Source organism: Cervus elaphus, chromosome 31 (genome assembly GCF_910594005.1).
Source record: "Cervus elaphus chromosome 31, mCerEla1.1, whole genome shotgun sequence".
In the NCBI taxonomy this organism is placed as follows: Eukaryota; Metazoa; Chordata; class Mammalia; order Artiodactyla; family Cervidae; genus Cervus; species Cervus elaphus.
Genome location: NC_057845.1, coordinates 37,887,983 through 37,906,702, shown reverse-complemented (window position 1 = coordinate 37,906,702; position 18,720 = coordinate 37,887,983). Strand labels below are relative to the sequence as shown.

At 35.6% G+C, this 18,720-nt stretch overlaps 2 protein-coding genes across 6 annotated transcripts in view; one reads left to right on the top strand and one right to left on the bottom strand.

Moving 5' to 3' along the window:
• The window catches only part of ARL13B (ADP ribosylation factor like GTPase 13B), a 78,676-nt gene that overhangs the window by 16,878 nt on the left and 43,078 nt on the right, over positions 1-18,720 (bottom strand). For all 5 annotated transcript variants that reach the window (XM_043892637.1, XM_043892636.1, XM_043892639.1 and 2 more), the window contains 2 exons: positions 3,633-3,738; positions 2,538-2,740 (listed from right to left, as the gene is read on the bottom strand). In XM_043892637.1, the coding sequence (XP_043748572.1) occupies positions 2,538-2,740; positions 3,633-3,738 (309 nt within the window). The remainder of the gene's footprint in view (positions 1-2,537; positions 2,741-3,632; positions 3,739-18,720) is intronic.
• Positions 1-18,720, top strand: part of STX19 (syntaxin 19) — a 44,041-nt gene that overhangs the window by 23,352 nt on the left and 1,969 nt on the right. The window contains exon 2 of the mRNA XM_043892645.1: positions 6,592-6,652. The gene's annotated coding sequence lies outside the window, so the exon portion shown is untranslated. The remainder of the gene's footprint in view (positions 1-6,591; positions 6,653-18,720) is intronic.

Genomic DNA, 18,720 nt, shown 5'->3' with positions numbered 1-18,720 from the left:
TTCTCTATGACTGACTTCTTAATGTCTGCAGTACAGATTATTTTTCTATGTAATAAAGATTTATATTAATCAATTTAATTACCCTCCCAAACCAATGCTATCCTCTTCTCTAATGTTAACTAGGTAAGTTCTACTGTTAAACCTCTTAAGAGCTGTGTACAGTTATATACCATAAATGAACTAGATAACAATTATTGCTTTGCATAAGTAGAAAAGGCTATAAAAATAAGTAGCCCTTTGTCACTCAAACCAAAAAAATATTTCTATGTTAGTTACTACTGAGAATTTTATTATCTGTGACTTAAAATTAATGTTGCCCCAGAGATAAAGGTAATAAATTATTAAAAGACGTAGCTATAGACAGAAACATGACTATTTTAGATCCGCAACTATACTGTAAGTATAGTAGAACAATGTCAATGCTCATTACTATGGCATTTATTAATTAAGTTCTATGATGGAAAGATATATTCTCTCATCCTGAACCTAGAAAGCCAAGATTTAGTGATCTGCAATTTACTAGTTCTGTGACCTTGTGGTCATTTATCTGCATACTTGAGCCTCAGCTTTCCCATAAATGTGGACAAAATACCTATTTCATAGAGCTATTTCAGATAAATTAATATATGTGAAAGCTCTCTATATAAACATAACTTACCAGACACTTATTCATTATTAATGCTATTCATTTATTAGTAAGTAATTTCAAGTATCTGGTTTTAATATACTATTTTTCAGATACCAATAATAGCTGTTTTACTGTTTTTTCCAAAATTATCTAAACCTATAAAAATCTAAAAACCTATTAAATTGTGTTTAACAATAAACAGTTCTTTAACACTCTCATCTAAATTTAATTATGGATTCTGTTGTTATGGATTCTGTTAAACAGGAGAGGATTCCGAAGACAAGTGGCATGGCTAAGAGAAAGGAGGAAAGGGGAGAGGGGTACCAGAAAAGCCAGCCATAACATGATCTGGAATATCTTTATGGAAAAAGCTAAAACTGGAAAAAAAAAATGTCTAAATTTCTTTTATTCAATCTTTTTTTTTCTTTTTGCTTGTTTTCTAAGTAGAGGAAAAGCAAAGAAGCCTTTAGAAAACTATAGCCATAAAAAAAAAAAAAGAAAACTATGGCCATATATTTTGTTTTCATAAATACATAGAAGGTATATTTACATGAATGGTTGGGTGTACTTAGCTTTATATCATGAAAATATACACTAGAATAGAAAATCAAAGATTCTCACAGGAACTCTTATTGGTTCAAGAGAGACCTATGTCACTGATCTGCTCATGTTATTGAGCACCTGAGGATACAAAAGTTATCTCTCCAAGAGATAAGTCCTGTCTCTGAATTAAATGAAAGATACCAGTAATCAGAGGATTTCCTTGACAGTGTGAGGGAGCACCTCACAAAGGCATCACCACGGACAGTGGGTTCTTGCCTATGAGGCTGCAACTGTTAAAGCACACAGGAGGCCAGTATTACTTAGGTAGATGGAAGACAACTTTGGATGCCACAAGAGCTCACTTGGAAATCTTTCCATTTCTTCCCTCCCCTGACATGTAATAATCAAATGAAGAAAGAAAGAGAAACCTTGGGATAAAGAACTAAATTCAACATCTAATCAAATCTGAGAAGCCAGTTCGATCTCTCTGTCAGGAAGATCCCCTGGAAAAGGGCATGGCAACCCACTCCAGTATTCTTACCTGGAGAATCCCATAGACAGAGGAGCCTGGCAGGCTACAGTGCATGGGATCACACATAGTTGGACACAACTGAAGCGACTTAGCATATATGCATGTAATCAAATCTGAGTATTATTTTCTTCCAGCATTAAGATTATAATAACTGACTCAATGGTAGAATTTATGTAAACTTTTTTTTTTTTAATTTAGAGTTTGCTAAACATTTTTAAAATTTCCATTTAGGCAACACATTTTAAAAATAGTTTTAATAACATGTTTTTAAAACTTGAGATGGTGCAATTCATTCTCCTTTCAGACAAAAACTAGTGTTGAAGATCAGATTTTGCTTCAGCTGGGTGATCCACTAACAGCTTACCTTCTATCTTCACTGACACTAATGAGTATCTCAGTCTACGACACATTCTTTCCTATGGGAGACTGTCCTGTGCATCACAGAATGGTTAGCAGCATCCCTGGCCTCCACCCTCTAGATGCCAATTGCACCCCACCTCCCAGCCATGACAAGCAAAAATGTTCCTAGACATTGCCAAATGTCTCCTGAGGAGCAAAATCACCTTGCGGATTGAGAACCACTGCACTAAAGGTTGTCATAAGAAATAAAGAAATAAAAATTGTAAAACTGTGAGAGATAAATACTGCAGCAATAAATATAACTACTATACCACCATTAGGAAAAGTAGACCTCTATCAACCAAACCTGCTAAGTCTACAGAAATAAAAAAAATTTACCATGAAGAACCTGAATAGGCAAACTAAAAAACTATTCATAAAAGTGAGGTGTTCTGGCATTTCATATGCACTGTGCCATATAATTAATCCACTTACCTTTCTTCTCGTAATTTCCGTACGCGTTCAGCCCTTTCTCGCTTCTCTTGCTCCTCAAGAGCACGTTGTTCGGTTGTATCTTTTTGGATGCGTTCATTTAAGGCATCAAAGTCCCTTGCAATGATATGTAGCAGCCAATAAAGGCCCTTTTTAATGGACTTGTCAATTTTCTTTCCATATCCCAAGACTGCTGAACAAGGTTCCTTAAAAATAGAAGTTTATTTTACTTAAAGATTAAAAATAAAAGTTCTCTACAAATATTCATTCATAAACCATTAGTATAATTACTGGAGAACTGAATCAATTAACTCGTTAAATTAATGATATAAAGCACCTGCTTCTTTAACTTATAAAATACATCTTTGCAATAATTACTACATTAGTATGTATATATGAGTTGAAGTATTTTATGGATTATACCTGTAAGCTTGGAGAGTGATTCTGACACAAGAAGTTGGCAGTGCTAGATAATTTTAAACAAAATCACTGACAGACAAAATTGAACTTACCGAAGAAAACTACCTATTAAAAATACTATTAGTACTACTACTATTTAACACTACATAATAAAAATAGCAGAAAATTTTAATTTCTTACACCAGGGAACTTATGGCACTAAGCATCTTTTAAGATTGACAGCCTAACAATCATTTTCTGAAACCAAGAATAAATGATTAAATCCTCAGTTCATCTTTAAGACTGTAGGATAACTCTAATATAATCTTTCAAAAATCATCATAAACTATCCTAAGTATAAATTGTGTATTTATACTTCCACCATTTTACAATATTTATAGAGTAACATGTTTGTATAGCTTACCTATTTGTCAGCAATGTTTAAACAAAATCAAATCTAAAGTCTTTGAAATGATGGAAGATATTTTAAAGAAGTCAGTAACAACAGAAAACAAATATCACTGTAGTAAGTAATTTCAAATGAACAGTGAGATCATGCATTTCCTGGGTAAAATATTTAGAAAAGAAACACTAATAAATTATTTTGTTAGCTGCCTACTCTCTAATTGCTTATCACCTTTACAAAAACTAAGTTATATCGAACATAATTTATAGGGCAAAAGAAGCCTCAAAACTTACTATCTGACACAAGCACTTGTGCTCATTGACCAGCTTTTCCAGAGAAAGACACTCAATCACATCAGCTTCTCCTAGAGCCCCTTCTTTATCCTGTTTATTTGCCAACCTAGAGAGACACAAGTAAAGTGGATTTACAGCAAATATACAATCAGACAGCTGCTTAAAAACATTCTCACCAAGTTCCTACTCCAAAGTTTTAACCCTGCTGATTACAGAACATGCTGGTTTTATAGAGCAATGTACTATCTTTTATTCCATCGTTTTTCCTTTATTAAGTTTGCAAACATTTTTTAAGATTTGGCCTATAAAAGGGAAATCAAGTACAGAGAAATGTCAAGAAAACAAGCAATAGGTCAACAGGCCAACAACAAAGTACAAACAGAAAAAGTAGTGGACGAGTTTCCACAGCTCTCAGCCATCAGTTACACCTTTCACCTTAGGGCCTTATCTTCTTAAAATACACTGCATCGTGATGCAAAGGCCCTTATCCCAAGTCTTTTTTCTTCTTTAAAATACAAACTGCATCATGTTTCACATACCTAAATAGTCATTCAAAGCTTGTATTATTTGAGCTAACCTGTATTTCCAGTGTGTGGATGTGTTCACATAACAGTGCAATTTACTGGAGAAATGAGGTCACTTTTATCTAATTTATTTAGCACAGCACTGGACATAGAAAACCTTATACTCAATTAGGAACAAACTGGGGAACAAGTTAAAAAACCAAAACAAGTTCTAAAAAAAGTTAGGAATTACCACAAGATACTGTTTTCCTGGAAGCCTAGCGTGGTGCAGTCCATGGGGTCGCAAAGAGTTGGACACAACTGAGAGACTGAACAACAAAACAACTGTTTTCCTATCAGATGGCAGAGGTCAAAAGGTAATAAAATACTGTCTTGAAAAGGGTTTGGTAGTATTTCAGGAAAATATCTATTATATCATAAATATGTTGAATAATCAATCTAATGAACCCTATCACCTATCTAAAAATTTATACCATTTTTGCTCATCTATATATCTTCCATGTTCCCATCAGTCATATCACTTCACCCTAAAATTTAAAAATATTCTAATACCACTGTCACACCTAAGCTCTGAAAAAAATTAATATTCTTCAATATCTTTAATTGTAATGTCCAAATTCAGATCCAAACCAGATACACATTATAATTTATTCTTTTAAGTGTTTTTGAATCAGTATCACCCCCAATGCCAACACTGCCTTCTCCTGCAACATCACTACCAATACCTCTGAAAAGACTGTGTAAAAATGGCAGTATCATCAATTTTACTTATAACATCTAACTATAAACACAAGTCAGGGAGGGTACAGTGAGAGAATGAATGAACTTTCATTAGTTTTTCATTCATTCTCCCACTGTTTTTTATTAATAATATAAACATGTACATGGAGAAAATGCTATTTTAAAGACCACAATTTGGGCACCTTGGCTATCCACTGGTAGTGATTGGTAAACAGATGTTTATATGTGTATCTATACCCTCCCTTTCTTCCTCAAACATTAGCATACTATATACACTCCTGTGAATCACTATGCTTTTTTTCCAAACAGTAAATCCTAAAATTACCCTGAAGCAGTATAAAGAGACCATCTTTAGTGCTATATTCTTTACTAATAAACAAAATGTTGATTATATGCATGTTTCATCATTTACTCAGCCACTAAAGAACTACATGTAGTATTTATGGATAGTTCTCAATGTTTTGCTTTTACAAAAAGGGCCGTGAGGAATAAGTGTGTGAAGGCATCATTCCTTATTGTGGGAACAGACTTCAGGAAGTGGGATTACTAAACCAAAGAATAAATACAAATGATATTTTGATAGATATAATAGCAATGTCCCACCTCTCATCCTCAAAACATAACACCTCAGACAGAGAAAAAGGGAGTGTAAGAAAAGTTAGTCATGCAAGAGAAATTTCATGTCTGATTTTTCCTACAAATATTTCACTCTGGCAACACTTAATTTTGAATTTTTGATATAATAAACAGCATAACAGCACTGTACAATTTCAGTCTTTTCATGTGGAAAATTATGAAAGAAACGTAAAAATAGCAGGCATACCAAAAAGAAAAGTAAAGTTGCAAGTTTAAAGATACTATCTCTTTTCTGGCTGTTGTAGTTCTGAAATTTGGTAATTTTCTGAGTTAAGAAAATAAGATGGGGAAAAACAAAGAAAGTAAGATGGAATTCAACTATTTAATTCCCTAAGTGAAAGTTGCTCAGTCATGTCTGACTTGCGGCCCCATGGATTACACAGTATATGGAATTCTCCAGGCCAGAATACTGGAGTTGGTAACTGTTCCCTTCTCCAGGGATTCTTCCCAACCCAGGGATTGAACCCAGGTCTCCTGTATCGCACACGGATTCTTTACCAGCTAAGCCACCAGCGAAGTGAATTCCCTAAAATAAGATGGAATTCAATTATTTTAAAGTAAACTGAACAAAAAGCCTTTACCCAAGGTTCTTTTCATTCCTATTTATTCCAAATTCCAACAATTTAGCAAGGTTTCACACCTTTAGAAAACAAAGTAATCTTTGTTTAATTATAAACGCCCTTTTTTGTGAGTAATGTATTTCATATACAATATAGGACAGGAATTTCAGAGCCTATGCCAAGTTTTCTACAGCAGACAGTTTAACAAGGACTTCCTGTTACCAACTAGCTCCAGTGAAAACAACCTTCCTTTAATCTAAAGAACAGGCAGCTAACAGGCAGAACCGGATTCTCCAGGTGTGAGGTAAGCAATTTGTTCTCACTTGATACGAACTGCAAAACAGCTTTATATCTAACTTATTTTATTTCATTATGTGGCTTTCAATTAAGTTAACTAAATGAAAACCGCACCTAGATTAGCCTGTGAACTATAAGACAGAGATTTAAATAAAATATGAATAAAATGTTACAGATGATACTGAAGATTTTCTCTCACAGGCAAGACTCCAACTACGCAGGTGGAAAAGCAACAAAAAGAAGCCAAAGGAACAAGACAAAGGTAAAGAAACCACTCTTTTCTGTACTTTTAATGTGAGACATCCAGAGATTTAAATCTGTGACATTTAAAAAGAACTCAACAGATAATTGAAGCTACCTGTTTTGTTCAGATTTGGACCAGGCTACAGGCAGCTGATCCATTCACATATACTATCGACAGGCTGAATGAGATAGGAGTTTAGAGTCCCTAGAAATAGACCACTACAAACAAAATCAACTTTTCCTTTTAAGTCCTTTAAAAAAATATCTTTCCATTTTGGAAACACTAGAAGGTCAGAACCTATAAAAACAAACTTAAAATTCTTTCCTCTATAAACAGACTATATAAATTATACTGTGCTTGCTTTAGAGAACATTTTTCCACTTAATTCTGAAGTTTATGCCCAACTTGCCACATATGTATAATGCTTAAAAATTTAAGAATATTTTCTATAAGGCCTTAATTTCTTCACTGTTGTTTCCCAGAATCTTTAAAATTAATTTGAGGAAGTTAAAAAATAGTCGTGTTGTAAAAGGACTACTGTAAAATACCGACATACTCAATTTTTCTAAGTACTCAATTTTTAGATGTTTCCGTTAGTACTTAAATTCTAAAATTTAATATCAATATTATATTTGATTTGATAACTTTAAAAACTTAAGTCACCATCATTTAAATGCAAAATATATAGGTAGTTTCAAAAAGTTTAAAGGCTTCATCAAAACATGTTTTATTTTTTGATATTTCTTCAAAGTTATTTTACAACTGTTACGTTAGATTTTAATATATAATATTTCAAATCAAAATAATATTTCCATTAGTAAGTGCTTTAAGGGTAAACGTGAAAGTTGACCATGCAATACCCAGAACACACTACCTCTGTGATGATGCAGTTTTAAATTTAATATAAAAATAATGCTATATATGTACAGCTTACTTTAGTCAGATATGAGAGAGTTCAAAATTACATGAGTCTTAATATTTAAACAAAATAGTCTTACTATTAAAGAGTTAATTTTACAGTTATTTATACTAAACAAAAAGTAGAATTTAAAAAGCACTCAAAGGCTGCATTACCAAAAAATGTAAAATAATTTAAACTGATATAATTAACATAATTTGCAATATTTTTTTTAGTTTGTTTTCTTCCTGTAAGCCAAACAGGTGAACATTCCAATAATAGCTGCTTTCACCTTGAACTAGGGAAATGCTGCAAGCTGTCTTCATACACAAAAGCAAAAAAACATTCCATTTTATGTTAAATAAACATTTGTTACATTTCTAGAAATGATTACTCAATGTGAAAAGTTAAGGTGTAGTCACTCAGTTGTGTCCGACTCTGTTGAGGCCCCATGGACTGCGTAGCTCACCAGGCTGCTCCTTCCATGGAATTCTTTCGGCAAGAATACTGGAGTGGATTGCCATTTCCTTCTCCTAGGGATATTCCCAATCCAGGAATCAAACCTGGGTCTTCCGCATTGCAGGTAGATAATAGTAACTATAAAAAGAAATGTCTTACTTTTAAAAACTCTATAAATTATATAAAGTATCGATCCAGGGCATATTTCCTAAAGCATTAGAAAAATCTTATTCATATTTCTGTTTCCAGAAATGTTCCCTATCCGCAATAGGGTGGAGAAACTTTTGAGTAATACAAGTTTGCTTTCGTATTTCAGAGAACAAATTGTCAATTTAATTAGTGTATTTATAAATCAGTGTTCTAATTCTCTTTTTGCAAATATTACATTTGAGTTCAAAGATACAATCAGTTATTAACAGTAAAATTCAAAATTATATAGCAAAGCAGTACATTAAACATGCTGAAAGATGACATATTTGGATAGAACTCTTCTGATATTAAAAAAATAAATTTAAGGTGCAGAAAATATTGCATAAAATGGTAGCATTGCCAATTTCACTTACCTAAGCAATTAAATGATTTCACAACTATGTGCTTAATGTTTTATGCCTTCATGAACTCTGTCTCTTCCAACTTTAAATTCTAACACACTTAGATATCTCACTTTGCTTATATTATAATTTATGAAGATAGAAGAAGATCATAAGATAAATTGGAAATAGTTATACATATAGTTATGAGTATGAAACTACTGGAAAATGCAATTTATGTATAGCATGAAAGTATACCCGAATACCTACATTAAGGTAGTTTATACAGAGATGAATATAAGGATTTAAGGAACATTCTGAATTATGTAAACTCTTTAAAGTAATCACCTATGACTTTAAGTGAAGATGCACAGATAAAGAAATTCCTCCTCTTGCTAGAAACCTAGAGAAGTGCTTGATATAATCTTATGGGGAAAAAGAAAAGAAAGACAAATTTCTAAACTACATCATTATATCTGAAGTAAGAAAGGGAATTATCCAGGTGCCAGAAATGAAGAGCAAAAACACTCAGCGCCAAAGTGGACAGCAGGAATTAAAGCTAACCCCACTGGGCTTTCCTGGTGGGTCAGTGGTAAAGAATCCACCTGTCAGTGCCGGAGACTCTGGTTCGATCCCTGGGTCAGGAAGATCCCTTGAAGAAGGGAATGGCAACCCACTCCAGCATTCTTGCCTGGGAAATCCTATGGGCAGGGGAGTCTGGTGGGCTACAGTCCATGGGATCACAAGAGTCAGACATGACTTAGTGACTAAATAACAACACCAACCAACCACTGGCTACTAGGAGCAAACACTTTTATCTTAGAGGCTGGGGTTTAGAGTGTGCATAATTGAGAACTAAAGTCAAGTTTCCTATATAAAGTAATGAAACAGAAAAAAAACAGAACATAGTCTGCGTACAGAAAAACGAAAATCTCTGTTGGTTTGTCCAGAACTACAGCAAGGAGTGATGTAGTCGCTCAGGCCACAAAATCACTACAGAAAAATCAGGCCCATGCTTATACTATCTGAGCTATAGAAATCCCTAGAGAAAGGTCAGGCCCACACACTCAGTACCTGCAGGTCCTATGTCCATGGATTCAACCAACATCAGATGGACAATATTTAGGTAAAAATCCAGAAAGTTCCCAAAAGCAAAATTTGAAATTTCCATGCACCAGCAACTATTTACATAGCATTAACATTTTATTCACAAACATTTATATATCAGTTACATTGCATTAGGTATTATAAGTAATCTAGAAATGACTTGAAGTATATTTTTAAAGTAAAAATATACAAGAGGATATATATAAGTTGTATGCAAATATTACATCATTTTATATAAGAGAGCTAAGTATCCATGGATTTTGGCATCTGTGGGCGTCATGGAACCAATCCCCCACAATATGCAGGGATAACTGTATACTAACTGGGCTATGATAGTTTGAGTATGTCAAACTCATGGTTGTGATAATCATAAAAACGGGTTAACAATATATCCATAATGCAAGGCACTCAGGGCATTCCTATATAATTCCCTACTGAAGATAAACTGCTGATGAAGTTTACTAAATACATCTGTTCATCACCATGAAAAACAGTTGGTGACCACAATAAACAAAGGAACTATCTACAAGTAATAGCAGCCCACTCCAGTACTCTTGCCTGGAAAACCCTGTGGACAGAGGAGCCTGGAGGGCTGCTGTCCACAGGGCTGCACAGAGTCGGACACGACTGAAGTGACTCAGCATGCAGGCTGGAGAAGGAGATGGCAGCCCACGGGGTATTCCTGCAGGAAACTGTTCTTCCAGAAACACAGAAACCCAGGATAAGATCACCTTTAGTAGAAGGGTCAGAGTCAAATATCTTCATTTCCAAAACCAGTGACAGTAAAATTTACCTCCTTAAAAGCACTTTGCAAAAGTATATTGTGCTATTATATTTGAAATACCCTATTTTGTTTTTTTAAAAAAAATAAGTTAAACTATGATGCTTCAAAAAAAGGCTTTTGATGGCATGATGGCACTGTTTATTGATAGATAACTAAAACAAAAAAAAGAACCTAACTTGCCATAAGTATATTAGAGTTTATTTCACGATTTGTTTCAAGCCACACAATCAAAGAGAAAATTATACTCACTGTAGTTCTTCACAACTGTGAAATTAAAAAAATTTTTAGGCTACTTAGCACATGAATAAAAAAATTAAAATCTATTTTGGTTTGATACCCACCCCCTTATTTCTCGTCTAAGCCTCAAATACTCTTTTCTTTTTCCCCATATTATGAAGAACAGAAGTCAATTAAAAAAATAGTGCAACAAACATCATACCTGCTATGTACAATGTAGTTATAAAAATTCATAGTAACAGGTTACATGTATGTATGTACATACATGTATGTATGAACAGAATACATAAATCTGTGTACATAAATAGGAAGGCAATACACCTCACTTCCTGTCTTACTATGACTATGAGGTACAGCAGAAGAAAATACAAGAATGCCAATTTCTTCATGGTGCCAAGACTAGAATTCAGAAATTTTTATATTTCCCATGACACAGATACAAGAGATCAGAACAAATGATTTTTCTTTTTCTAAATTATAAAGTACTTAATTTGAAAAATTATAATATGCAAAATCCTAAGTAATAGAGCTGCTAACATAGTTATTTTAGATCTAATATGCTACACTACCTCCCATAAGAGCTTTTTTCTTTTAAACACAGCGTTTATATTAAAAACATGACACGATATCTGACACAATTCAACTTCACTTTAACATGCTTCATTAGGATAATCTATTTCTATTTACTACGAAATAAAGAAAAATAACAGATCTGCAAATCAAGGGAGGAAGGGAGGAAGGGAAGGTGAGAGGAAGAAAGAAAAGAGCCCATGACTGTTTCCAAAGCAACGTGACATCCTAAACACTTCGGGAGGAATTAATTTTCAGCGTCACTATGGTAATACCAGAGGAAGCATATAGATAAGTAAGTGATAAACACTAAAGCAAAGAACAGTATGGAACTATTCAAGATAATTCACTAAACTAACCAACTTTAGTAAATTACTTCCCTCTATACTGGAAAGATTAGTCTTTATCAGAGGCATATACTAAATCATGTGTGATAACTCTGCTTGCTCAAAGTTACAACATGATAAAAATTTCTACAATCACTTAATGATAGTTTTTAGTTCTTTTTAAAAATCTTCACCAGCATAATCATAGAATATTTATAAAATACTGAATATAAAAGAGCATACAGACGATGCCAGCTTTATCTAACATATACATTCTAGGAAATTTGTATTAAACATCTTATAATGTAAAAAAGCACTGGCCTAGCAGCCAGGAAGTGTGCCTTATACCAGTATGACTAACAAGCCCTGGATAAGACATTTAACTTTTCTGATTTTCAGAAATTTTCCAATTTCCCCATAAGAAAAATCAATTAGTCAACTCTAAGGATTAGTTAGATATTGATTAGTTAACTCTAAGGGTTCATTTTGGAAATTACAATATTCAACAGATGTGGAAAAAACCAGGTTCATCACCTCTCTTCTGGAGAACAGGTGAGGACTACACATCACTACCATCCTCCTTCAGTTGGCTGAGGAGTTGCAAAGCAAAGTAACATGCTTTGTTTGATTTCAGGGCTACAGCAGTTATGTCGATGAGAGTTCTCCAGTACTTCCAACTGCCCTACCAACCTACCACACTCAGAAAGGTGGAGCTTAGGTCTCGGAAAGACCAAGATGGGAACGAGAGCCCCTGCTTACCCAACGTGGACATGAAACATGAATGAGAAATACATCTTTGTGGTTGTAATACAGCAAGATTTGGTGACTGGATATTACTGTGACATAATTATGCAAATCTTGCCTGATAAAATGGGACCACAAGAAAGTTCTCATAAACCGAATTATTTAAAACTCACAAGAGGTTCCAACCTAAATTAGCTTATAAAGCTAAAAATCTTTACAATTTATCTTTTAAAACTGAATTTTATATTAATAATTATATTAGGTTAATTACAATTAATTGTAATTATAAATAACTATGAAATTACATGTATAAGTTAATTTCAAACGTGGGTCTCCTGCATTGCAGGCAGATTCTTTACCCCTGAACCACCAGAGAATCCCCAATACAATCTAAAAGATGTGAAAAATATAAAAAAATGATAACATCAAACTTTCTGCACATTTAATTGGCTGCTCTAGTACTGAAACCTTTCTCAATTAAAATCAGTGTGTTTTTACTTTAATAAAGGACTTAAAAAATAATATGCTCACATACCATTAAATAAATTTCCTCTCTTTTGCTTATTTCCTACTTGTAAGGGCAAAGGCCAGTAAATACATTCCTAGAAGATATGCTTAACACTGTTTCATACTGATCTACTTTTCTAACACCCAAAGTCTGCTCAATATTGCTACCTTCTCATCGTCTCCCTTAACTAATCTTTCCACAAATTCTCCAGGCTTAATGTTATAGCTGATTATTTTTTTCCCACAGATCTCTGTAAGCCACTAGATTTGGTTAGTTCTATTTCTAAAGTAGAGAAATTATTCCTTGCAAGTAAGGTAGAATACAGACAATGGAAAGGTGGAGAGACAGGGAGAATAAAATCCTTTCCCTACATAGAAGTCTCTTACTTGCATAAATTATACAGATTGAAACTTTTTTAACTTTTAATATAACAAATCAGTGGTAAAGTAAAAGGCCTAAAGCTACTTGAATTAAATATTTAGATAATTTAAAATAAATAGCAGAAAATTATAAGTGCATTTCAGGAAACAAAAACTTGCTGTTAAATGTTTCCAACCAATACTTCAAATGCTCAGCAATTCAGATACACAGAAATGTCTCTGAGTCAACTGTTAATATCTATAAAAGACTTTTCCCATCAAAACAGATTTCAAGGTCTTATCCCTTGTGATCTGCCTTCTTTCTCAACCACTTCATTTAAATAGCTGCCTCTTCAGAAAACTTATCTGATCTCTATAGAGCATCTGACACCACTGAAAAAGGCTTTATATTATAGCAAAGAGGGAGTCATTCACACTAGACTATCTGAATTTGAATCCCAAAGCTACAAGCTGACATCTCGGTTAAGTTCCCTAAGATCGGGTCCGAATGTTATTATCTGTAAAATAGACACTATGGTAATACTTAATTCAGAGTTCTTAAACATGCAACACACTTAGAACAGTGTCTGTCAAATATTAAGAACTCAAGAAAACGTGAGGTATAAAGTGCTCAATATGAGAACTTGAATAAACATAAGACTTGTCAAGGTGCTAGAAATACAGAATGAATAAACATCCTTGCCCTCATGGAGCTTATATTCAGGGGGTAGAGCAGCCAATAAAGTAAGATAAATAAGTAAAATATAGTGAAAAGTGCTAGGAAGAAAACTAAAGCTGGGGATGCTGGCTGCAGTTCCTGATAGGGTGCCCAAGGACAGCCTCTCTGAGAGCGGTGTTATTTCAGTAAGATTTCAGACAGTAAGTGCTAGAGCCCTAAGGCAGGGTCCCGCCAGGTCTGTGTAGGCAGTAACAAGCAGAGCAGTATGGCTGAAGCAGAGGAAGCCAGGAGCTGTGGAGGCAGGTCAGCGAGGGAAAAAGAGGGGTGGGGAAGTCCCACAGGACGCTGTTGGTGGTGGCTCGGTCACCAAGCCGGGTCTGACTCTTGCAACTCCACGGACTGTAGCCCGGCCTCTGTCCCTGAGATTTCCCAGACGAGAATACTGGAGGGGGCTGCCATTCCTTTTCCAGGGGATCTTCCCGACCCAGGGATCAAACCTGGATCTCCTACATTGCGGGCAGACCTTTACAGACTGAGGGAAAGAGACCTCAGGGAAGCCTTACAGGACCTTTGGGCTCTCTCTGGCTTTTCCTCTGAGAGATCATGTTAAAGGAGGACTTTAGACATAGGAATGATGTGATCTGACTTACATTTTAACTCTGATGTCTGTATTAAGAAAAGACCAAAGGGGAAAGGAGAAGGGGATACAAATGAAGAAACAGAGAGACAATTTCAATAATCCAGGCGAGAAAGGATGGTGACTTGAGCCAGGGAGTTAGTTCGCCATGTACCCTAAAAAGAGATTGGCAAGACTTGCTATTAGTTTAAATATAAGGGGGGGTATGGGGGGAGGACACAAAATAGAATATTCAGAATGACTCCAAGTTTTTTGGTCAAGTGGCCTGGATGAAGACTAAAAGAAGAGACCAGAAGAGATGCCACTTACTGAACTAGTGCAGCAGTTTGGGAGTTGGGAGGAAGATCAGGAGCCTATTTTAGACACAGACATTTAAATGGAGCTGTTGAGTAGACAGGTGTTATGAGAGCAGTCTATACTTGAGATATAATTTTGAGTCATCAGCTAACATACAGTATTTAATGCTGTGAGGCTTGAAAACAATGGTGGATAAAAAGGGAACTGTGTGCGGAAGCATTTCAGTATTCAAAGGTGGGAAAGACAAGGAGAAATCAGAGAGGAGAAAAAGATGAAGGAAGAGTCAAACAGGCAAGAGGAAAGTCAGAAGCAACACTTGAATGCATTTCAAGAAGTAATGGTGGTTACATGCTGCTGAAACATTAAAATCACCAATAAGTCCTATTGCTTCCACCTCCAAAATATATCCCAAATGGTTCCCATTTATTCCATCTAGTTTCTTCATCCAGGTCTCTCCTGGAGGTCATCAGAAAACTATTTTCTATACAGTTATGGAATTCCAGTTGAGCTAAAAGATGATGCCGTGAAAGTGCTGCACTCACTATGTCAGAAAATTTGGAAAACTCAGCAGTGGTCACATGACTAGAAAAGGTCAGTTTTCATTCCAATCCCAAAGAAAGGCAATGCCAAAGGATGCTCAAACTACCGCACAATTGCACTCATCTCACACGCTAGCAAAATAATGCTCAAAATTCTCCCAGCCAGGCTTTAGCAATATGTGAACTGTGAACTTCCAGATGTTCAAGCTGGTTTTAGAAAAGGCAGAGGAACCAGAGATCAAATTGCCAACATCTGCTGGATCATCGAAAAAGCAAGAGAGTTCCAGAAAAACATCTATTTCTGCTTTATTGACCATGCCAAAGCCTTTGTGTGGATCACAATAAGCTGTGGAAAATTCTGAAAGAGATGGGAATACCAGACCACCTGACCTGCCTCCTGAGAAACCTGTATGCAGGTCAGGAAGCAACAGTTAGAACTGGACATGGAACAACAGACTGGTTCCAAATAGGAAAAGGAGTACGTCAAGGCTGTATATTGTCACCCTGCTTATTTAACTTACATGCAGAGTACCTCATGAGAAATGTTGGGCTGGATGAAGCACAAGCTGTAATCAAGATTGCCGGGAGAAATATCAATAACCTCAGATATGCAGATGACACCACCCTTATGGAAGAAAGTGAAGAAGAACTAAAGAGCCTCTTGATGAAAGTGAAAGAGGAAGAGTGAAAAAGCTGGCTTAAAGCTCAACGTTCAGAAAACTAAGATCATGGTATCTGGTCCCATCACTTCATGGCAAACCGATGGGGAAACAGTGGAAACAGTGGCTGACTTTATTTTGGGGGGGCTCCAAAATCACTGCAGATGGTGATTGAAGCCATGAAATTAAAAGATGCTTACTCCTTGGAAGGAAAGTTATGGCCAACCTAGACAGCATATTAAAAAGCAGAGACATTACATTGCCAACAAAGGCCCTTCTAGTCAAGGCTATGGTTTTTCCAATAGTCATGTATGGATGTGAGAGTTGGACTGTGAAGAAAGCTGAGCGCAGAAGAATTGATGCTTTTGAACTGTGGTTTTGGAGAAAACTCTTGAGAGTCCCCTGGACTGCAAGGAGCTCTAACCAGTCCATCCTAAAGGAAATCAGTCCATTTGAATGTCCATTGGAAGGACTGATATTGAAGCTGAAACTCCAATACTTTGGCCACCTGATGCAAAGAACTGACTCATCTGAAAAGACCCTGATGCTGGGAAAGATGGAAGGCACGAGGAGAAGGGGCCAACAGAGGATGAGATAGTTGGATGGCATTACGGACTCCATGGACATGAGTTTGAGTAAACTCCGGGAGTTGGTGATGGACGGGGAGGCCTGGTGTGCTGCAGTCCATGGGGTCGTAAGGAGTTGGACATGACTGAGCACCTGAACTAAACTGAATACTGTGATCTATTAAAAACATAAACCTTAGGTCAATATCCTATTTCTCTTTTAATTGTCATCCCCTTTATCTAAAATAAAATCTAAGTTCCTTACATTGACCCACAAGGCCATTTGTGATCTGATCCCTGTCTACTGTCCTGATTTCACTCCTTCAGTGTTACCGCTCATATTAATTTCTACCTCTCTCTAAAGCTCTAAAGTAGCTAAGTCGTGTCCGACTCTTTGCAACCCCATGGACTGTAACCCACAAGGTTCCTTTGTCCATGGGATTCTCCAGGCAAGAATACTGGAGTGGGTTGCCAGGCCCTCCTCCAGGTGATCTACCCAGGCATTGAACCCAAGTCTCTTAAGTCTCCTGCATTGGTAGGCAGGTTCTTTACCACTAGTGCCACCTGGGAAGCCTGATTTCTATTTACACAGACATTAATTTTGTCCTTAAAACACAGGAGTCCAATTCCCTGCTCCAGCACCACGTCTCTAATTCTCAGGATACACTTTATTGGCTCTTCATCTTCTTGATATTCAGGTCTTACTACTCAAACAGCTCTTTAGTGAGGCCTTGCCTAATTGATCTATCAAGATCTAAAGTTATCTCATTTATCTGTTTAATTGTATATTGTCCAGCCCCCTTCAGAGAGTAATTACACAAGGACAGGTATTACTGAATATACAATGCAGCATTTAAAACTTTGCATAAAGTAAGCTTCAAAAATTATCTGACAGAATGCCAATACCTGAAAAGCAAAGGAATATTAGTTTAACTTTTTATGTAATAAAGGTATCATTTCTACAATATCCCTGATTGAATCATCATTCAATAACATCCTGAACATCTCTAGAGATGGCAAGGTTTTTATGTCATGAAGCAGTTCATTCCATGTTCAGACAGCTCTACTTGTGTGAAAAGCCTTCTATGAACTCAAGGGTATTCCATTTTATAGACGTAAAGGTGTTTTTGGAACAACTAGGTGAAACATTTTACACCTATTCAGTTAAATATATTTTTTTATTTCAGTATAGTGTTCTATAATATTTTAATTTTCAAATCCCAATTCTGTACTTCAACATACTAAAGAGCTCTCTAAATTTTGCACCATCAACAATTTTGAAAAGAATGCCTTCTATGACATCCAAATAACTGATAAAAATATTTGCATAAATGTATCAAACACTGAGTGTGATAGTCTAACACATAACATTAGAGGCCTTTTCTCCTCGTTGATACTGATACCACCTGTGGTTCAATGAGCTACTTGTAACTTCCTAATGAGTTCTTATCCACAAAAATATCATGAAAGGTATTCTGAATGCCTTTCTAAAGTCAAGATTAACTATGAAAATAAAGTGTTTTATTAACAAGGATTTCCTTTTATTCACTTTATTATACATATGCATATTATTATACACATATACGCATATCACTATATATAACTATGTACACCAACTGATTCCCTGAATAACTACCAATAGAGGATATAGCAAATGTCAATATCATCAGTGTCTCTCAAATAAGATTTTTGTATATCCTATAAAAAAATACCACTTATTATGAATTGATATAAACAAAGCTATGTCAAATAATGTGTTAGTCAATTCCAGAAGACTGAGAAATTTTAAGATAAATCCAACATTATCTACATTGCTTAGGCTCTCGTATGGAATTCCCCAATCACTACACTGGTTTTAGCTGAAGTACACATGTGGGCTTCACTGGTGGCTCAGACAGGAAGAATCCACCTGCAATGAGGGAGACCCGGGTTCAATCCCTGGGTCGGGAAGGTCCCCTGGAGGAGGAAATGGCAACCCACTCCAGTCTTCCTGCCTGGAGAATTCCCATGGACGGAGGAGCCTGATGGGCTACAGTCCATGGGGTCACAAAGAGTCGGACATGACTGAGTGACTAAGCACAGAACAGCAAAGTGAAAATGTTTTTAACATTACATAGAGCAAATTAACTGGGAATCATACCTTCAGTAATAAGGACACATTCAGAGTGACCTTTAAGTCCTAAAAAG